Source organism: Taurulus bubalis (genome assembly GCF_910589615.1).
Source record: "Taurulus bubalis genome assembly, chromosome: 16".
NCBI classification, from domain to species: Eukaryota; Metazoa; Chordata; class Actinopteri; order Perciformes; family Cottidae; genus Taurulus; species Taurulus bubalis.
The window spans coordinates 12,697,131-12,718,065 of NC_136604.1; the positions used below are offsets into that span (position 1 = coordinate 12,697,131).

The 20,935-nt window shown below is 41.2% G+C and overlaps 2 protein-coding genes across 2 annotated transcripts; one reads left to right on the plus strand and one right to left on the minus strand.

Annotated features, from left to right (window-relative positions):
- Nucleotides 1–1,396: 1,396 nt before the first annotated feature.
- rbm48 (RNA binding motif protein 48) lies at nt 1,397–3,139 on the minus strand (the record flags this gene model as incomplete). The annotated part of the gene is made up of 5 exons (XM_079232492.1): nt 1,397–1,627; nt 1,726–2,282; nt 2,440–2,585; nt 2,681–2,871; nt 3,011–3,139. The coding sequence occupies 5 exons, from the start codon at nt 3,137–3,139 to the stop codon at nt 1,565–1,567; spliced, it is 1,086 nt and encodes a 361-aa protein (XP_079088618.1). The 3' UTR covers nt 1,397–1,564.
- Nucleotides 3,140–3,384: 245 nt separating this feature from the next.
- On the plus strand, nt 3,385–14,424 carry pex1 (peroxisomal biogenesis factor 1; the record flags this gene model as incomplete). Its single annotated transcript, XM_079232272.1, has 24 exons — nt 3,385–3,492; nt 4,445–4,591; nt 4,759–4,842; nt 5,030–5,144; nt 5,313–5,995; nt 6,119–6,238; nt 6,406–6,526; nt 6,702–6,808; nt 6,970–7,049; nt 7,156–7,288; nt 7,494–7,590; nt 7,683–7,853; nt 7,980–8,134; nt 8,259–8,445; nt 8,602–8,768; nt 9,621–9,755; nt 9,840–9,904; nt 10,025–10,167; nt 10,755–10,858; nt 11,005–11,181; nt 11,633–11,875; nt 13,040–13,234; nt 13,425–13,555; nt 14,088–14,424. 24 exons carry the CDS (start codon nt 3,385–3,387, stop codon nt 14,170–14,172), a joined length of 3,753 nt encoding a protein of 1,250 aa, XP_079088398.1. The 3' UTR covers nt 14,173–14,424.
- Nucleotides 14,425–20,935: the final 6,511 nt, after the last annotated feature.

The following is a 20,935-nucleotide window of genomic DNA, read 5'->3' on the forward strand; positions in this document are numbered from 1 at the left end:
CCCGATGTCAACATCGCCGTTGTGTGAGGATTGATCTCTGACCGGACAACTAGTTATAAACAAATATCGAAAATGTCTGCGATGAAGAAAAGATTGATGAAGGCGCTCGCTGAAACAATCTCGAAACAAGTGGAGCACTGTAAGTATTCGGCTCAAACACGGTATCTTACTGTTAAATGGTGCTACCGCGACGCGTCTTATTGTTTCTAATCAACGCCGCCGGCTTCCATGGAACTCTAACAAAATGCCACGCAGCTTATGAAATGGACTGTGAAATATCTGCCACTATTTTTAATGATTCCAGTCGATCTGACCGAGGTGGAGAGTCTTATCCACGAGTTTAACGCGCTTCTGGGTGAGCCGACTGTTCCCGGAAGAGCAGTGACCGGCCTGGAGAGAGGGAAGTTCAGGAGCATCCTGCACAACATCTTTGGGATAACCGACGACACTATGATGGACAGAGGTAATCCGTCTGTTTCACATTGATATTAGATTTATATATATTACAAGTAGACAGATTGACTCGTACTTCATATTTGGATGAGCACCAGTGGTTTGGATGCAGAGTAATAGTTTGATAACCTGATCATGCGCTGAGTGTTTCTGATTAGTTATCTATTCCCCAGTCTTCAGGACATTTGACAAAGACAACGACAGCTTCATCAGTACAAAAGAATGGATTGAGGGACTGTCTGTTTTCCTTCGAGGGACCTTGGATGAGAAAATAAAATGTAAGCTCTCAACCTTACACACGCGTATTGAAAACAAATGTTTACAAGCTTTTATTGAGGTAATAACTTCTCTTCTTGCATGGCTCAGACTGCTTTCATGTGTACGACTTGAATGGCGATTACTACGTCACCAGAGAGGAGATGTTTCCCATGCTGAAGGACAGCCTCCTCAGACTGCCCACAGAGGAAGACCCTGACGAAGGAATCAAAGACCTGGTGGATATCACATTCAAGAAGATGGTGAGGGGATGAACACTGCTGGCCTATTGGTTTAAATATACCATGATTTGCCTCTGCATGTTTTCTGCTCCTCCAAACAAATGTAACATTTTAGTCTTTCAGAGGGAAATTAGTAAAAACAATCTTATGCACACATCTGACTAATTTTGGACACATTTTATATTTTCACAGGACCATGACCATGATGGCAGACTGTCTTTCACTGACTTTGAACAGTCAGTTAGAGAGGATAATCTATTACTTGAGGCTTTTGGAACTTGCCTCCCTGACCACATGGTAATCACACATCAAGTATTTTTGAATAACTAGAATAGCTTAAATGTCTACATCAGAAATACTTAATCTTGCACTCTTTTTCAGAGAATTGAGACATTTGAGCAGCATGTCTTTCAAGAACGGCTGGAATAATGAAGAAATCACACTCGTGCAGTTTCAGAAATATATTTTTTCATAAACATGTAATAGCTGTTTAAATTGTGGTGCAACATTTGTAAATAAAAGCAATCTGCCAAGGGAAACAGTTTGAATGGTATTATTCCAAAGAAATAGCAGTAATCTCTGAAGAAATTGCAGCATTAGGGAAGCTTGTTGGATCAAATCCGACGACGTGGTTTCAGCTTTTTCTCTACTGGTTTGAAGCCAGGAACGGATTCCACCTGAGAACAATGACAAAACGGGTTTTACTGACAGGAATAAAGGAATTAATAATACGTTTTATTCAGAATTTCATTCAAAAGATCATATTATACGATACCTGTTTCATCGTGTTCCTGATCAGGCTCACAGTTGTGTTTAGGGACTCATCCTCCATGTTCAGTTTGGGAGGTTCTGGTAGCTTTGGCCCAATAAGTGGCTCATTGTTTCTAGTAACATCAGTCTCTGAGTGCTCCGCTGCATCTTCCATCTTGCGTTTCTTGGTCTCCAAGTGTGTTGTTCTGGGGACAAATCTGGCTACCGCAGAAGACTGACTTGAGGGTAGTCTGTGTTCTGTGTCTCTGTCTGAAGAGGTTTGGCTGGAGCTTGAGCTGTGCCCTTGCTGCTGTTTTGTGTCAATGACGGCATTATGTAATGTCCCCATTTTGTCCTCTATTGGTACAGTCCCATGTTGATGTTTATGCCGATAGTAATGATATTCCTGGGGAGGTAATGGCAGTAGAGGAAAGTCTAAATAGTGGCTGATGTTTGAAGTCTTCTCTGTTTTATCATTGTCGGAGGTTTTATGATGTCTGGGGATGACTGTCTCTGATGTGGTTGCTGTGTTTGATGACGTGGTCTCCTTGTTTACGGTCTCCTCCTGTTTCCTTTCTCTTGCTTTGGAGCAATATAAGATAAAAAAACACAGTTCAAGTTCATGTTTGTCATTCCAATAAAAACTAAATAAAACATTTAGTTAAATAAAAGATCAGAGTTATTTAAAATAAAAGTAGTAAAACATGATAGTATGTATGTGTACAATGTTGAATTGTACCCTTATTCTGAATAGTCCTGAAAACATATCTCCTCCTGTCTTGAAGCTTGAGCCGGGTGTCTTCCACAGTCTCATATTCTGGGACGTAGCACACATGCAGCACACCACCATAGAAACTCTTCTCATCCATGTGTCGTTTGGCTGCTCTGAAACAGACAGTTTAAAGCAAAGTTATTTAGCTAGTCTATTCAACGTTGCCAGTACAGTACAATGAACAAGGTACGTTAGTAACACCCTGTACCTGGCGCTGGTGAGTTTCTGGAACTTGACCAGGTAGACCTCTGTGAACTCTTCAGCAGGGTACTCGTCCAGGGGCCTGTACTCCTCCACAGCTCCGTACAGGGCACACCGTTGGATCAGCTCTGTCATCACCCCAATGGCCGGCACCCCTTGGACCATCAGGTAACGAGACTCTAAATTGATGGTGTACACCTGATGATGCACAAGACAAATAAGATAACATATATTCCACAATGAGCCACACTAGGATATTTCTATATTGTCTGACGACGTCAGATCGCAGCGTCTCATAGCTAGTGCTTTTTATTACTTAAATTTAGCAAATTCGTACCTTAACAGCTTTATCTTTTCTTCCATCTCTATATTTAGGTCGAGAAATGCATATCTTCTGCTGTTCGTGGTGTTTATAAACATCTGGGACGGCCCAACAGTCTGATCTGTTGTTGCCAGAAGCCGCCATGTTTATAGAAATGAATTTCCGGTTGGTACCTTCAAAATAAGAGCTAATTCTCGTTCGAATACTCAGGCATCAACTGCGTGTTCATGTTAATTATCTTATTTTGAAACGTGCTCGATATCAGCGGCTTTGGTCTAACGTTAGCAAGGCACCAAGAGCACATCGATCGGCTATGTTTGTTGCACCTGTAACGTTAGCAGAGTAACCTGCTTAGCATTTACATAGCTAGTCGGGCTATGTGAAAAATAATGTTTAGTAATCAGGGCATTCAACCAGTAACTGTTGTTTTTAGCAACACAAAAAACTGCTTTCTTCATCTCTCCTCGAAGTTGATATCTCATCTTTCCTTGAACGAGGTAAGTTAGCTCAGCTAGCTCAGTTTCAGTCAGCTAGCTAGCAGAGATAAAGTTTAGTTTGTTGAAACAATGTTTAGGCAAAAAATATAGGCCTGTTTTCAAAAGCGATGTTTCTTGCATTTAATTCCTTTACTTATTTATATCACATTATTTAATTAATGCTGCTGTTAAAACTTTACTTTAGAAAATGACTCGAGGCTGGTCTCATTATATCAACGTGTTCACTTGTGACACATTACATGCTCTGCCGAAGACATCTTCTGAGAGACCTTTCACAGTATTGGATATATATATTATACGGTATATGTCATACAGAAAAAAATGCATCCGTCAACAATAACACAAGACAGAGTTGAGTGTTGTCAGCAGTAACATTGGGAGATTGAATCCAGGTGGTTTCTTCTTGGGTTTAATAACAATTGAGTTAATAGTAATAACAAGCAGCAGATGGGGAAATACTTTTTCCCTATTCCATTTTTATCCAACTATTTTAGTAGTAGTTCCCTTGCATTCTCACTTGGTGGTGACAAAACGTAACATGTTAGATTGAACAGGAGAGTGGGTAAAACATACCAGATCATTCTTATACATTCTGTTTGGTTTTCTATCCTATTTTCACTGTGGTATAATTCCAAAAAACACTCTATTCCATATGATGTTGTGTCATATAGTGTGAATGAGTGGATATCAGATAGTTTTCATGTCAAATGTACAAGCCTTCCTCCTTGTTTGTTTTGGTGGGTGGTGTGGATAACTATTGGCTCAGCCCTCTTCCATGTTGACATCTTTACACAGGAGTCAAACTAGTGATAGCTTTTTAATTGAAGCAGTGTAAAACGACTTAAATGACCACAAAAGCAGGATGATTATGATGCAGTCGTTTATAGTAAGTAAGTAGCATGGCAATCAAAAAAAAAATACAACAGCAAAAACGTTGTGTGTCTCTGAGCAGAACCAGGCTTTGGAGTTGTCCTGGGGCCATGGCTCTCCAGTGTTCCTCAGCTGGACTCAAAACAGAACCTCCTGCAGCCTGGACAGCCATAACGTGGAACTGTGTCGACAACTGGGAGAAAAGCTTGGCCTTAGCGATGGAGAGCAGGTACGGCTTCAGAATGAGCATTTTGTTCTGTGCTCTATTTCCCACTAGAATTTACCACGATCTCTACATGACACATGCTGGCAGTCTTTTGACAGCTTAATGTAATTGTCAGTTCTGTTTAGGCTGACTAGGTGTTTGTGACTGAGTTGTTGTGTCATTTCACTCAGGGCTTCCTGAGACCATGTCACCAAGTCTCATCGGTGCATCAAGTGTTTGTGGAGCCACTGTCATCTGATGACTGGGAAATCTTGGTGAGTGAGCATAGTAACTTAATTAGTAACATCAGTAACCCAACGTCTTCATAGTGAAAAAATGTGTCTATATATACACGTTTTTCTTCCTGACAATCCTCCGACTACAAAATAATACACCAGGGAAAGGCTTGCAAAACCTAATTCACATCAAACACTTTTATTGTCTGTTTTTGGTGACTGACAGGAGCTCCACAGTACTGCACTGGAACAGCAGCTGTTGGATCAGATCAGAGTTGTTTTTCAAGATGCCGTGTTTCCCGTGTGGGTGGGCAGCCACACCGCCATCTACATCCAAATAGGTCAGAGTTAATCCTATAATTACTATCTTTTGCTACTAAATAATCTGAAGACGACATGTCTATCCTACGTATTAAAGTGTTTGTTCAGCTCCTTTTGTTTACATTTGATGTATTGGTCTTTACCAGGGACAGTATTCATAACACAGTATGTTCTGTTCTTAACCGCAGCATCGCTTTCGCCATCTGTGCCTTATGGTCGCCTGGAGCAGTTCACAGAACTAGTTGTCTCTCCTAAGAACCGCGCTGGAATTGGCCACCTCAATGCTTCTCCAGTGAGAAACAGCAAGAAACAGCATTTTCACACACAGGAAAATATGGATCTTTCGAACCCCTCAGGACCGTCATTAGAAAGTACCTCCCCTTTCCCTCAAACCCACCAGTGGGGTGGCATAGCTGATCTGAAGAGCCTGCTACGCTATATGATAAAAGGTACTTATGACCCGGTTAAAGAGCAACCACCTTTACCTGACGTCCCTGTCCTCTTCACTGACTCTATCCACAGAGTGTGCGGTGCACCTCCAGACTCCCTTTGCACTATAAACCACATTGCAACTGCCGTTATTCATTTATTCCCTTGGAGCCAGGGGTTGAATGCTGGGCCAACTGGAGGTCAGTCACTGGTGACTTATGGCCTGCTCTCCAAAGTTCTCTCTCCTAAAGAATCAAGGGACAGAGCCAAGCAAGCTATGGTGAAAAAAACGAAGAATGCAGGTGTTACTAAAGTTGCGGGAGGGGAGGAGGTGAAAGAAGAGGAAGCTACGGTGGTCAGGGTGGTGTGCCATGATACTGAGAAGCTAGCATGCAAGGAAAGAATTCCCAACAAGGGAGAGATCCATAGTGGACGAGTATGGGTGAGTGTGCTTGCTGTTCATTTATCCACTCTAACCGAAGATTAACTATGGTACTTTAACTGTAGCTCAGTCATCTGCTTCTTTATATGCTGTCATATCTCATATTGTGATTATGATTTTCAGATCCCACAGGCTTTGGCCTTCAGGTTGAATATCATCCCACATTCAACAGTTAGAATTAAGCCAGTTAAATCCACTATCAAAGTAGCCTCCTCTATTCGCCTAAAGCCTCTCATACCACTGGTGAGTCCTGAAGTAACCATATGTGATTACAGTATGGAGTAAAGAATTGTTATCATTTGGTTTATTCAACCATTAGTCCACAACATGGTAGCTTGTCAAAGCTACATGTAATTTAATTACTACCTCTCTCCCTTATGTCCATGTGAAATTTGACATTTTCTCTCCAGCTCGAGGAGGACGACGAAGAGATCCAGACAGCTTTCCTTGGTTGGCTACACACTCAGAGTCATGAACCTTTAGCCTGTCTGACTGCACGGTCTGGCACCATCCTCCTACACGGAACTGATGGTGATTCATTTGTTCTCCTCTTTTACAAGCTATTGTAAATCCACCAATGGCACTTCTATAAAAATAAGCGGTCTACTGAAGACCAAAGAGGCTAAAAATCACATAATGCACACATTACAATTACATTACTTTCAGCTGCATTTACTGTTCTACCATCTTTCTTTCTTATTTATAGCAAAGTTAGAGTTTGCCTTAACTGTACTGAAACCGGAACCAGAGAGTGACCCTCCAGACCAGCTGTTTTCACTCTCATCTGCTGTTATCCAGAAGGAAAATATACAGGTGAAAGCATGTCCATGTAAATTGTCCATTAGTATTCTGTAGTAAAAACTGATTTCTGCATGCAGTTTTTGCTCTGCATAGTTTCATGCAGGTGATTGATAAAAACTGAATACCTCAACACTTCTGGATTTCAAAAAGCTCACGCTACGTGTCACCTACAGGTTGACAGAGAGCCACCGCCAGCTGTGAATTCTACAACTGAAACGCCCGACCCGGAGCTTCCCTCTCTCAGTATTCTAGGGTAAGTGTAGAGCTATTTGTGAGCCCATGTGTGTTTAAACATGGATCTTTATTATAATTTATTTCTCTCTACATCTCTCACTCCACTAACTTTTGTCTTTCCCCAGTGGGATTGATGAGCTCAGTAGGGCTGGATCTGACTTCATCTCCCACAGCCTTCTGGGTAGTCCCCTCTCTAGAGAGCTTGGTACAACTGGGCGGGGACTCCAGGGAGGAGCTCTGCTCATCACTGGTGCTAAGGTAACTGTTAATATAACCATCATAATAAAACAGCTCACAGCACATTTCTTTACAGAGAGTAAATTAAAAATATCTACAATCATTTTTGAAGTGCTGAATTAATCAGACCGAAAAAAGGTATCATGTAATTTACTTCATCTCTATCTCTTACAATATTGTTTTATATACTATGTAACATACACTATGTTATTATATTTCCTCACAGGGAAGTGGAAAGAGCACTCTATCCCGAGCCCTTTGTAGAAAAGCTAAAGAAGATCTGGATACACATGTTGAGCTGGTAGACTGCAAAAAACTACAAGGTAAGATACTTTGTAGTTTGGTATGTAGATACTGTTTATCAAATGCATCTAATTGAATGTATTTATCATAGAATATTTTTTCTTCTTCTCAGGCAAAAGGGCAGAAACAGTGAGACAGATGCTGCAGGATATTTTTGAACAGGCGGAGTGGAGGCAGCCATCAGTAGTTCTGCTTGATGACCTGGACCATGTGACTGGGGCACCAACCTCACCAGAGCATGAGCATGGTGCTGAGGCGCTGCTGCATCAGCACATTGCACAGAGTAAACCATGAATTCTTTATTTTCTATTTGTGTGGGGGGATGTCTGTGGTCATGTATGTTCATGGGTATGATTGGTTATTACCACAGGCCTTGATGCTAACTCCTCTTGTCTGTTTGTTGCTGCAGGTCTGAAGGATGTCGTGGATGAGGTGCTGGTTCACTCCAGTCTGGTGTGTCTGATCATCACCAGTCAGAGTGAGCATTCCCTCCACCCCTCCCTGACCGAGATGCAGGGGTCCCACTTCATCCAGGGCTTTGCACACATCCAGCCATCAGACCAGGTACACACACACACACACACACACACACACACACACACACACACACACACACACACACACACACACACACACACACACACACACACAGCAAACCAACAGCTTTCTTGTTTGCTATTGTTTGTAGGCTCAAAGAGTGGAAATCCTGCACCGCCTGATTCTAAAAAAAAACAGCATATCTGGTGAGACCTTACAGACTCTAGACCTGGCAGCTGTTGCTAAGGAGACAGAGGGATACACACCCCAGGACCTTTTACTGCTGTTGGAGCGGGCTGTCCATGCCAACACTGTACAAGGAGGGCACAGTGACCAGGGTACCAAAGATTTTGGTTACACTCAAATTATATAATTCATTCATGTTGTTGATTTCCAGGTGTTCTTTACATCCTTTGCTTCATGTCTCTGATCTAGCTAATGCTAGTTTATTGTGCAACTTTCTCATTATTTTTTGTGTGCTTCATATCCCTCAGGTGTGGTTCTGTCGTGGAGGGACTTTGTGCAGGCTCTCAAGGAGTTCACGCCTCTCTCGCTGTGGGGAGTAGACCTCCACACCCCAAGTGGAGTTGGGCTGGAGAGGGTGGGGGGGCTGAGAGAAGTGCAACAGCAACTAATGGATACCATACTGCTCCCCGCTAAGGTCAGTGTCAGCCTGACTGATCACAAGGCAAACAGGTGTGTTTTCAGTCAGATAGAAGAACCACTGTCATACAGGAGGAACAGAAGAGAAATACAATCATAAAAGTAAATGTGATGACAACGCATCTATCATTAATTACCAATTATGTCAACACCATAATTATTATTGATTGTTGCAACAATATGCTATTAAAAGTCTCGACACAAGTAGGAGTAATATCACTAATAGTAAATGCTGACTAATTGATTTTAATCAAACTAATTAATTTAATTATAATTATTAAGTCTCATACCATCTCTTATTCGTGTTCTCTTCCAAATCGTATTCAATTTACTTTTTAAAGCTTTTACCATTCTGTTGCATCTATAACAATAAATGTGTCAACCCTTTCCTTTGATTTATAGGATATATATGATAGAAAGAGGTGGTAAAAGATTTAAGTCTTTAAGTTCCAACACCATTTCCTATAAATTTTTTATTATAAAGATTTTATTTCCACTTCATGTACAGTTATTAGAAAATAAACAAGGCTGTCTTGCGATTGGATGGTTTTGATCAGCTCTTATAGTCTTAAATCTCTCTGCTGCTATTTTATTTGACAAGGAGCAGGTCATGGAAATTGAGGCCTTAAGACATCCTTTTTGTTTAAGAAGAACGTGCACTTTATACAGTCGATACCTCAAAGTTAGTGATGGAAATTTGGTGTATTCACTGTTGAGTGTAATGTTCTTCACAGCTACATTGGCCACATTTTGTAATCACATATTGGCTTAATAATATGATAAAGACAGCAATAATAATAAAACAATTTAAATCCTTGGTAATTGATTGTGAGACTTTGGTGTGTTGCAGTATCCGATCCTGTTCTCCAATCTTCCTATCCGCCATCGCTCAGGAATATTGCTGTACGGCCCTCCTGGAACAGGGAAGACCTTGCTGGCCAGGGCTGTGGCCAAAGACAGTGGTATGAACTTCATCAGCATCAAGGTAGACTGGGCTTGGGCTCTGGCAGTCTTTCTTAATCAGAGCAACCTGTATCTTCACTAACGCAGGATATTTACCTCTCTCTAGGGACCTGAGCTTCTGAGTAAGTACATTGGAGCTAGTGAGCAGGGAGTCCGTGATGTCTTCCAGAGGTTAGTCAACATGGTCACTTCGTCACTTTTTTATGACTCCAGCAGTTGCTAGTTATGAGTAATAACAATATAACGAGCTCCACGAACATTTATTCACTGAGATCCCTCTGTTTGTTTCAGGGCGCAAGCTGCCAAGCCATGCATTCTTTTCTTCGATGAGTTTGACTCTCTGGCTCCGAGGAGGGGCCATGACAGCACAGGTGTAACCGACCGTGTGGTTAACCAGCTCCTCACCCAGCTGGATGGGGTGGAGGGACTGCAGGGTAGGTCATACAGCAGTGTACGACGAATTGTGAGTTCTGTGTACGGACAGTCCACTTTCAAGCGCTATGGGCACAGATTCTATTGGCATATTTTACTGATCAGTGCTGCAGTCATGAGATTTTGGTAAATGTGCTTTCTTATTGAGAGTTAGATGAGAAGATCAATTCCACTCCTAGCTGCTGACAGGTAATTAGTGAGCTTTAGAGGTGTTGCTAGGCAGGTTAAGTTGCTTTGGAGCTGTTTTCAGTCTTTTTGCTAAGATAACCATCTCTTGCCTCCAGCTTCATATTTATCAAACAGACATGAGTGGTATTCGTCCTCTCCTCCAACTCAATATCAGATTTTCACTATGCTATTATCGTGGCCAAAATAATTATTGGCAAATGATTTAGATAACCATAACTGGAGTATTTACACAATATTATTATTATTTTGTGCATATTATTAACACAATACCTATATTTCATTTTTCAATATCAGGGTTTTCATCACTATTGGTATATTCCTAGCATACAGTTGTTTCTCAGGGTGACAAACTATTGCTCTAGGTTAAATCAATAATATTCTTTCATGTTTGTATTTGTAGGTGTATATGTGCTTGCAGCCACCAACCGTCCAGATCTGATCGACCCAGCCCTGCTAAGACCTGGACGCCTGGACAAATCCCTATACTGCCCGCCTCCTGACCTGGTCCGTTGCAATGAAATCAGCCACTTCTAATTGTCATTTTGTAACATAATAGCACAACACTTTATACTGTACTTTAGAAAGGGTAAGAAATGCAGTGACTATTCAAGACATGTCCTTGTTGGTAAATTCAACTGTTACATCTCCAGGAAGCTCGTGTGGAGATCCTGAAGGCTCTGAGCGCCGGCATCGCCCTTGCCGCTGACGTGGACCTTGAGCAGCTGGCAGCAGCAACAGAGCAGTTCACAGGGGCAGACCTGAAGGCCCTGCTCTACAATGCACAGCTGGACGCTGTCCACAACAGCATGGGCTCCAGCACACCACACGTAGGTCTATTGTACTTAAAAGACAAGTCATTGAAGAGCTCATCTTGTTGGGATGGCGCTGCCGTGGGAGATAGAGCAGGAAGGCAGGGAACTGTTGGCCAGTCCATTTCCTAATTATTTATGGATGATGGTGAAGCAGCCAAGCTCATTTTAATTTCTCAAGGCTAATTAAATGAGTTGTGTATGCGTCCCAGCGGTGAGTTGCTCTACTTGTTATTAATCATCAGTCTACAACATAATTTAAATGATCCCCAACCATGTTGACAAGGATCTGATTTAATAAGTTAAACAAGGGCTACCAGAGGCAGGGTGAGCATACATTAAGCTATCTTGAGCTGCAATAACATAGTGAAGCTCTTTGCTAGTCCATATGTTTAAAAACATTATTTTTTTTAGGAACTACAAAGCCTTGTATATTTTTTTTTACCTCCTGTTTCTGGGTGATAATCAGGAGCTGACTTCCGGCTCAGACAGCGACATGAGTCTGTCCTCCATGATCTTCCCGAACAACAGCAGTGGCTCAGATGATTCCGTTGGGGATGGGGACCCAGGCGCGGGGCTGGACCATTCCATGATCCTCCTGGAATCCAGTGAGCTTCAAGCAGAAGACCAACAACATTGTGGCAATGTTTGGAGACTCTACTTTGGAAGCTCATACGAGTCAGAGTTGGAGAATTCACCGATTTCAGGACTGGTGAGCAGCGCTGGCAACACATTTTTTAAATTTAATTCCATTTAATAATTTAATAATAGGTTGACAGATTTCATTGTGGAATATATTTTCCAAGCTGAGATGTTGTCTGGCAACTTAACAACGTATAGGAATAGTTTAACATTTGTTAAATATGCTTATTTGCTTTGCATCCCAATAGTGAGATGAAGACAGTATTAGTATCACGTCTGTGCATTCCCTATGGGGCTGCAATCGGGTTAGCCTAGCATAGCATTTATAGTGGAGGCAGCAGAAAGACACGCCCTTCAACACCTGATTCTCTTGTGTGATTCATACAAAAAAATCTCACCACATAACACCCCCTAAAATCACAATGCATTGTTTTTACATTTTTGTTTTTGTACAAATGAAACAAACACTATTTATTAAAGTATATCTAGAGGTTTAGTCAGTTTTCAAGCTATTACTACTGTAGGTTTATTTTTTTAACTTTGGACAGAGCCAGCCTTGCTGTATTTACGTTAAGCTAAGCTAACAGCCTTGCTTCCAGCTCTGGAGATATTACATTAGCGGGGCTCTCAAGTGTCACGCATTAAACGTGACTGTCACGCATTTCGGTCTTAAGTCACGCCCTCCCGCCACACATCGTATTTCTCACGCTGAAAAAAAACTCTAGGCTATTTAATGTGCCGCAGCGCACAAACATGACCTGGTCGCGCTGCCCTCACCATGGAGGAGATGTCACTCTTACCTGTCTTAAAAACTTGAGAGCCCTGCATTAGATTGATGGTGATCTTCTCATACGCTCTTGGAGAGAAAGCTAATTTGTTGATTAATCTGGTAGACTTGCTGCACATAAGTGATTTCTGATTCAATTTGAAGCTAATCTTGCTATCGCAGCATGGTTAGGAACAAACTCTCTGAATTGATGCACCTCTAAATATAGTTTTGAAAATGTTTGATACTAAAGCAATCTCAATAAATGTTATTAATTATATTGACATTGGGTAGGACACTACGCAATCTAAACTATTCAACACATCTGGCCAAAGTAGGGAACATTTACATATTTCTATCCTGAATGTATACACATTCACACAGGCCTCTGTAATCATGTTGTGCAAAATGCAGTCGTGTCTCTTATGATTTGTGGGTATTTCCCTTTTCTCTCGCCTCCCTTGACAGAACTCTCGCTGCGTCTCTGGACCGAACTCCATGACCCACGACTTAATGCGGGCTTCAGGTCGGGAACCTGGACGCTCACTCACCCCGGCCTACATGTCCTCCCTCCAGAGCGGCTTCAAAGAACTCGGCCCGGAGCAGCTGGACTGCCTACAACAAGACATTAACAACATCAAGACCAACTACAGGAGAGCCAACGTAGGTGACAAGGGGAGGAATATAATACCTCTTTGTTTTAATTCTGTTGCTTTCTATAGGCTTCAATACTGCAGTCTTTCGTGCTCCGGTACATACACTTAATCTAGTTCACTCTCTACTCATAGAAATTGTGCCAACAGTGTTGTCAGATTGTTACTGGGTGCATGATCACTCTGTTACTTGGGTGCAGGAGGCCTATGTCCGGGTGCATTCAGTCTCTAGCCAGCCAGGCCTCCTGCTGTGTCAGGCTCATGTGAACTCCGCCTTGGCTGTGACCAGACCGTCTCTCAGCAAAGCCGACTGCAACAGATACACAAAACTGTAAGTATGAGGATACCAGTTTGGACCGCAATAGTCATGGCAATACAAATTACGCTAATATTGGTATATAAAATACTTTTTACTGCTGTCTATTTAGTTAAAAAAAAGTAAGCTTTTAATGGTTCAATTGGCTATAAAATATATCAATCATATTATGAGTCTCCCCTGCAGGAGGAAATTAAAATCATTTGAAAAATATGTGTTATCAAGCTGTTGCCAAGTAGCAACAATAGAGAAATGTGCATGAATCCCTCCCATATGGTACATTTATTTTCCATGTCAAATAACTTTGTGTACAAAATGTACTCACTGAATTTCTAGCTGAGGTGGATGAGACAAATTGCACGGTAAACTATATACCATGTGAAGAAATACACACCCTATTAAAGTTGAAAAACAAGACAAATAATAGGCTTCCTTGTGTTACATGAGTCTAGTCTTTGGTATTTAATTGGAACCTTTAACTATTGTAAGATATACATATTATGAATGAACTGTTTTAATTAATCTTTTCTATTTTTTTTTTTTTTAGATATGAAGCCTTTGACGGTGCAGAAGATGGAAAATCTCTTCACTCGGCTACTTTTAAACCTGGACAACGTGTGACTTTAGCTTGATCAGACATTCTAGTTTTACAAACCTAATTTGTTATTTTGATGATTTAATAAAAGCAATCATGCATTAATAATGTTACACTCAGTGTAGTTTAATAGCTCTAGGGCTTTGAAGAAAATGTAAATTAATATATTTCCTGCGAACTTGATTCATAATGAGACTGTTATCTACTTATGAAGTAATCACTGTATATATGTACAATGCCAGAGGATAAATTATGTAATTGTTAAAATAAAATTGTTGTTAAAATCTTATCAGCATGATTGAGCACTTATTGTGAATGTTTTTGATTTCTTTCATGAGGAAAGTCATTATATAGGCGAGTATGCCACAAAAAATATCATAGAAAAAGTTTTAAAATAAAAGTTACTGAAAAAGTATGCCATTAAAAATTCCACAATATATTATGCAATACAAAAGTCATAGTATAGTCTGCCATGAAACTGGCATATAAAAAACGAGGGTATTCCAGACATCCGTCTCCCAGCATTTCTTTCTCTTTCTGGCGTTCAGAATCCCTCCAGCGTGTTCTGGGTCTCTTTTACCAGTTGGACATTCCCTGAAAACAAAGGCAAAACACAAAGTCATTGGATGGTTTGTTGATTAAAAGAAAGTCACAGTATACTATGTCAAAGTCATATTTTAGTATGTTAACATTAAGCATAGTATATATGTCAAAATCATGTGGTGATAAAATGTCAAGAAAGTCAAAGTATAGTATGTAAAGAGAATACACAAGTGTCAGAATTAAGGCATAGTGTATATAGTATGTCAAAGTCATAAAAAAAGCAAGATATGATAGTATGTCAAAAAATTGTTATTTAAATAAAGAACAAAAGCATTTGACTTACCCATATGTTTGAGAAAGGGGAAAAGAAGAAACACAAAGATTGTGTGTGATGTGCGCTCTGCAGGAATTCACTGGAGCAATCTACTGAGAGGAGACAAGAAACAACTTTCAACAGTTTTTAAAGCTATTAGTTCTTTTCTATATTTCCTGGTTTTAAACCTTGAGAGCAGAAACTTTTAGTAACTCTTGATTGAAGGGTCCCATGGCATCTTAAACAGCTGAGAGTCTTACCTGAGATTGCAACAGTAGACTTCAGTCTGCTCCTTTGCTGTTGCAGCCAGCCATCTTGACAATATTTTCCTATTTAGGCACTATGCCGGCTGTCATCCTACACACACGGGCACTGGCAGGTTCTGCAGTGGTAAATCTAGACGCCCGGGACTGCATTTGGCTCGCCTTAGTCTTGTGTCAATCCCACACAATGCAGCATGAGAAAAATGGCCCAATGGGAGATTTTTTTGGGATCTCTCCTCCTTTATTGATCTCTCCTCCGCTTCTTCCTCACAAAGGAGACAAAGGCAGAAATTAAGAACTGTCACTCCAGGAAACTATTTTAAAAGACACAAACATCAAGAAAAAGAAGAAAAAAAAGTGACATCCATGACTTTAAGAATCTTCTGTCTGGTGGGCTTGCAGAAGAAGAGAAAAAAGCTTTTTACCACGTAACAATCCTTGATTGTATCATGCCTTATTGATTACTCCAGAGGGAACTCTCTGTTTGCCATCCCCATGGAAGTCAAGCAGTAGAGTAAGCTGGGAGCAGTGATTCTCACTTTGTCTTAAACCCATCAGGTCACTTCGTCAGGATGGTCCCGCTCCCCATCATGCATTTATTCCATTTGGTGCAGACTTCGGTGGGGCTGACAGTGGGGAAATATACAATATTTATTGGTGCATCAGACAGACATCCCTTGTTATTCAGTACATCACCATCCATCTTTTATTTCCCCCACATGTCTTCTTCATCAAAGCCCGACCATATGGTGACTTTCAAAGACTCAGGAGCAATTAGAGGAGCAAACCTCACGCCTCAAGTTGAGCTCGTTTGTTGTCTCCTCTTTATCACCGTCCCCTCCTCAGTGGCGCTCTTGTGCTTTAAACCCAGAGTGATTCATGGGCTACGGTTTACAACAAAGTACACGTCCATTTTACAACATCAAGAGGTGTCAACCTTCACCAGAATTAGATCCTGAGCGACGCAGAGGAGAACAAAAGACTTGAGTATGACATGTTCACTTGCTGCGACTGCTTTTCACCAGAAATAGAACAAAAGATATTGATGTGCAGTTGTGTGGGAAGAGATGAAGGTGGTTTAGTGATATAAAGAGGACATTAAAAAAAAGACAATGCAGTGGGGTTTGACTTAAATATATAAGTAAAAAAAACTAAAATGAGTGAGAGACATAGATGACAGGTGACTTTGGGACTGTTTTAGCTCTATTAGCTTTTGTTTCTTCTTGACAGGTGTTTCCTGCAGAAATATGACAAAAGGTGCAAAGCCATTTTAGAAATACAGACAGCATTGTTCACAAGCTCACGTAATTAGACGTGATTAGTGCTGGAAGAATTTCCCAGTTTAAATCGTTCATGATATGTACTTTTTTTGACATCTTATTCAAACTTAAACATCAAAATAATGATTTAACACCAATTATTTAACAAACAAGTGTAGAATTTGGTTTCCGAGGTCAATAATTAATTTATAACTGCAGTTGCAAAGCCGGAATGGAAGAGAACACCTGGGAAACCTGCTGCTGTTTCCAAGGTCAAGCATAAGAAGAGAAGAGCTTGTCTGTTTGGCAATTGGTGATACAAATCAACTTGATTTCCTCTAATCTACAACAGTTTTTCCGCTCATGCAGAGTGAATGCATGTTGGCGGACTCCTCCTCTCGCTGCCCATTAGAAACGCATTAGTCAAGGTGTGCTTGTATAACTCTTGTAAACACTGACTGACTGCAGCAGTCTCTTCAATCTTCAATCAATCACCACACAACCGCCAGCGAAGATAAGACTTTCAGATTCATTACCGAGATAGACGAGATTAAGCAACTGTTGGGGTGGACATGGAAATCAATTTCAGAGTTGTATCCGTTTATCTAAATCACAGTTTTCCACTCTGCTGGGATGATCTTTGTCTGGGTTAATGCAATCATTTCGCCCTGCTAATCCCGGCCCGGAGCCCCAGGTGCTGCAGCTGCAGGAGCCGGCACAGCCACTGCTCATCGGCCTCTTCAGGAAATGTATCTACCAACTCAATGTTTAAACTAATACCATGCTGCTTCTTTTGGTGTAACTCACTGAGTTTACTCACCTAATTATCATTAAAATGTAAAGCAGGGATAAACAGAAAGTTTCACAGGCTGTTGTACATCCAGGTGTGCTCTTTTGCATCTGTAACCATAACCAACAGAGTACTGATGCGGCCTGAAGTACTCCAACCTGCAGTGGTGAGAAGTTTAACCACCGGACGCCTCAAATATTTGCTTGCGTTTATTATTTCTACGCCACAGGAAAAGTAACATGACCAAATGTCCATGTGTGTGGCGGATTTAAGGAAAATTAAACCAAACAGCAACATTATTAATAACAAGTTCAAAACAAAACCTCAGCTAATTTGCTTCATCAGGGCTACGTGGGTGTAGTCTGATAAAATTTGATGGACGGTGGCCTGAACCATGGCAAACAATCTCTAATCGGTTGTCAGATTTTGATTAAAATGTTACTGAACTCTGATTGGACGTTTGTGACATCACCTTTTTCCAACGAAGCACCAACCACCTCCAGCCAGCAAGAAGAGACCAGACATCACAAAACAGACAGAAATCTGTCATGTAAAATAACCAAATCTACTCCAACTTTGGAAAATGTTATGTATGACCACATTTGAGGTTTTCGGGGCCTTTCCTGAGTCACTTCTCTATTTCATTTGGATTAAAAGACACCAACATTAATGTATCTGTGGTCTAAATCTGAGTTATTAATCCATAACTGTCTACTCTGTACTTAGAGGTGTTCATCACATTGACGTCAGAAATGCTGCACCAGCCTCCGTCTGTCTCCACACTGACTGAAGAGTGTTGCTCTCGGGCCAGGTGAATAATAATGTTCTACAAGGGATATGGATCCGTCCCTCCAGTAATCAATAACATCAGTGTAGCAGAGCTTCTCTCCGCAGCCCCTGATGGGTCCACATTGGACAAATGTCTCCAGTAATGAGACAGAGCGAGAACAAGGTGAGAAAGTAAGTCAATACAAATGATGAGCAGGAAAACCTAGAATAGCTCTCACACATTTGTTCTATCTATCTGCGTCTTTAGCTGCTACTTGGACACCATTAGATTTGTTATTTACTCCAGTAAGACGATATTTTGTCAATAACGCTCGTAGGAAACGACTGAACTATGGAAGTCGATAGTAAAAGATGAGAAATAGCAAGTAGTTTCTTTGTTTGTATTGGTTGCGCCCTTAAGCCCTTCCTACTGTGAAGCTGCAGCACACAATGTTTAAATGTTCACTAGCTTTCTGACTTTAAGTCTAAATGATACTACTATGATATAGATATAGAGGCAGGAAAACAGCCAGCATAGGAACACTGAAGAAGGCAGAAGTGTCTGGATGCCCTGCCAACTTTTCTGAGAGCCTGCTGTGGAAGAATGCATGCCCATATAATTAGTTCAGGCCATAATCTGATTTGATTAGTGTGTCCTGCTGGACGAAGACAGCCCTGCTGGCTGCAGCCTTGCCCTGCAGCTACTGTCACACTCTGCGTGAAGTCTCCGAGAATTTGTAATGAGGCCAGCCAAGTCCCTTTCTCTCCTGTCGTTGACGGGCGAGTGTGGATTGAGGTGTACACACCTGGCAACCAGTAGGGCATTGAGATATGGTAAGTAAATAAAAACAGCTACTTTGCCTCCAGCAGCCATTTACATACTGGTTAACTCAAAATCAGGGTGACAGTTATAATATCTAAATATCTGTTTAGTTGTCGCTGTCAAGCGTTTATGAAACATTCTGTTTATTTTTTTAGCCTCAATTTTCTTGTTAGGCAAGTATCACGTTACTGGTAGTGTATCTCGGTCACATTTCCTGTTTTTGGCATTATGTTGCCATGATATTTGAGACTTTTCCTCTTTTCACATATATTTGCAGTTCTGAATTGGTATTCAGAATTGTATGTGGCTTTTAGTACTCCTGTACATTTCAAGTACACACCCTTTTTCATGATTTGATATGTTGGGGGTTGATCTACTCATATTTAGAAAATATTCTAAAAAATATATATTATTTAGAGCAGGTTTGTTTAGTATCCTACATTGTCTGTTGTTCTACATTTCTCCGACTCAGAATTCCTCTTCCCTCTCTTTCTTTGTCACTCTGTTGTTTTTCCTATTCTATCTTGCTTATGAGTGCCTAATAGCTTCATCAGCTCCAATGAGTAATCACATTCACAGACGGGCTCTGCTCTGTCCGCAACATACCACAGCATCCCCTACAAGGAATGGAGCCATTGAACTGTGACTGTTGACATGTCTGCATGTTGTGTGTGAGAGAGAGAGAGAGAGATGGGCGAGTGTATTAAAGACTGGGTGGTAGGAAAGAGAGAGTGTGTTCTAATTTGCCCAAGAGAGTGTGCGACAGATGCTGTTAGAAACTGACTTACATTTCTAATGAGCACAGGGACATCAGTAGCCATTGGTGAGTGAACAATGTTCCCCTGAAGACTGAGCTCAGCGGAGGTTCTTGGGTTGGGTAGAAGATGGAGCCGTCAAGCAGGAAATGGTGTCACACGCTAAGGAGTAAGGGACTGCTACAACCTGTGCAGGGAAATAAATATCATTTGAGACGGCCAGGCATGTAATGGGAAAACTCAGGCACCAAAACCCAAGGACGTGCACACACACACACACACACACACACACACACACACACACACACACACACACACACACACACACACACACACACACACACAGCAGTAAAACAAAAGACAGCTTCTCGCTCATTCTGGGTCATCAAATCAATAGGGCTTTACAGATTTATTTCCACATAGATAAATATATAAGGACTGCTTTTGCAGTGATTGATCTGAGCACAATTTGAGTTTGGCATCCAAATACTGCTTAATTAACTGTAGTATTGAGATGTAGAGCACATTCTCTGGACTAGTCCTAATATCACCTTTTCAAATAGCAGAGAGATTTACATAAAGTAAATTTAGCTTTGATAAAGGTTTTTGGATGACGTTTGTGCTTAAAGCCTGAATACATGAGACTCAAGAAGGGTTTCAGAAATGACAGCGCTGATAGTGACACAACTGAGCCGACCTCGACGTTTTCATAAAACACTATAAGGTTAAGTCTGGGTCCGTTGAGGCCAGAGCCACGTTTCATGTTGCTCTGGTTGCAGATCAGAGGACACCTGCAGAAAAGCTGGACACAAGAATATGAACCTGTAGTCTATGGAGGCGGAGGTGATGGGATGGCAGAGAAATTGTTTCATCTTATGTAGTATATTTCTGTAGCCTTGGTTTACAGTAAACAGCGAAAAAAATAATTGAAGTGCAGTCTACGATGTGTAATTCGGGCATCAGGATGCCTCCTGGGCGCCAACATCTCAACATGTGTTGAATGAGTACCAACACAAGAAGTGTGTACGATTTTAACATCCTTTGAGTGTGCACATTCTGCCACGGTTTCCCAAAGCCAATGACATAGTTTCTATCAACATTTTACATTTATTTAACTCCTCTCCTCTGCTCCAAGTCGTCATCGCTGTATGAACCCTCGTCCACCAGGTTCACCTCCAGTCTCCATCATATATCCAGAGGCCAGTCCGCAGGCCCAGCAGCCAGCTGCTAAACAAAGACCGTCCAGAAGTCGATTGGCACTAAATGTCTTTATTAACTTGCTTGGA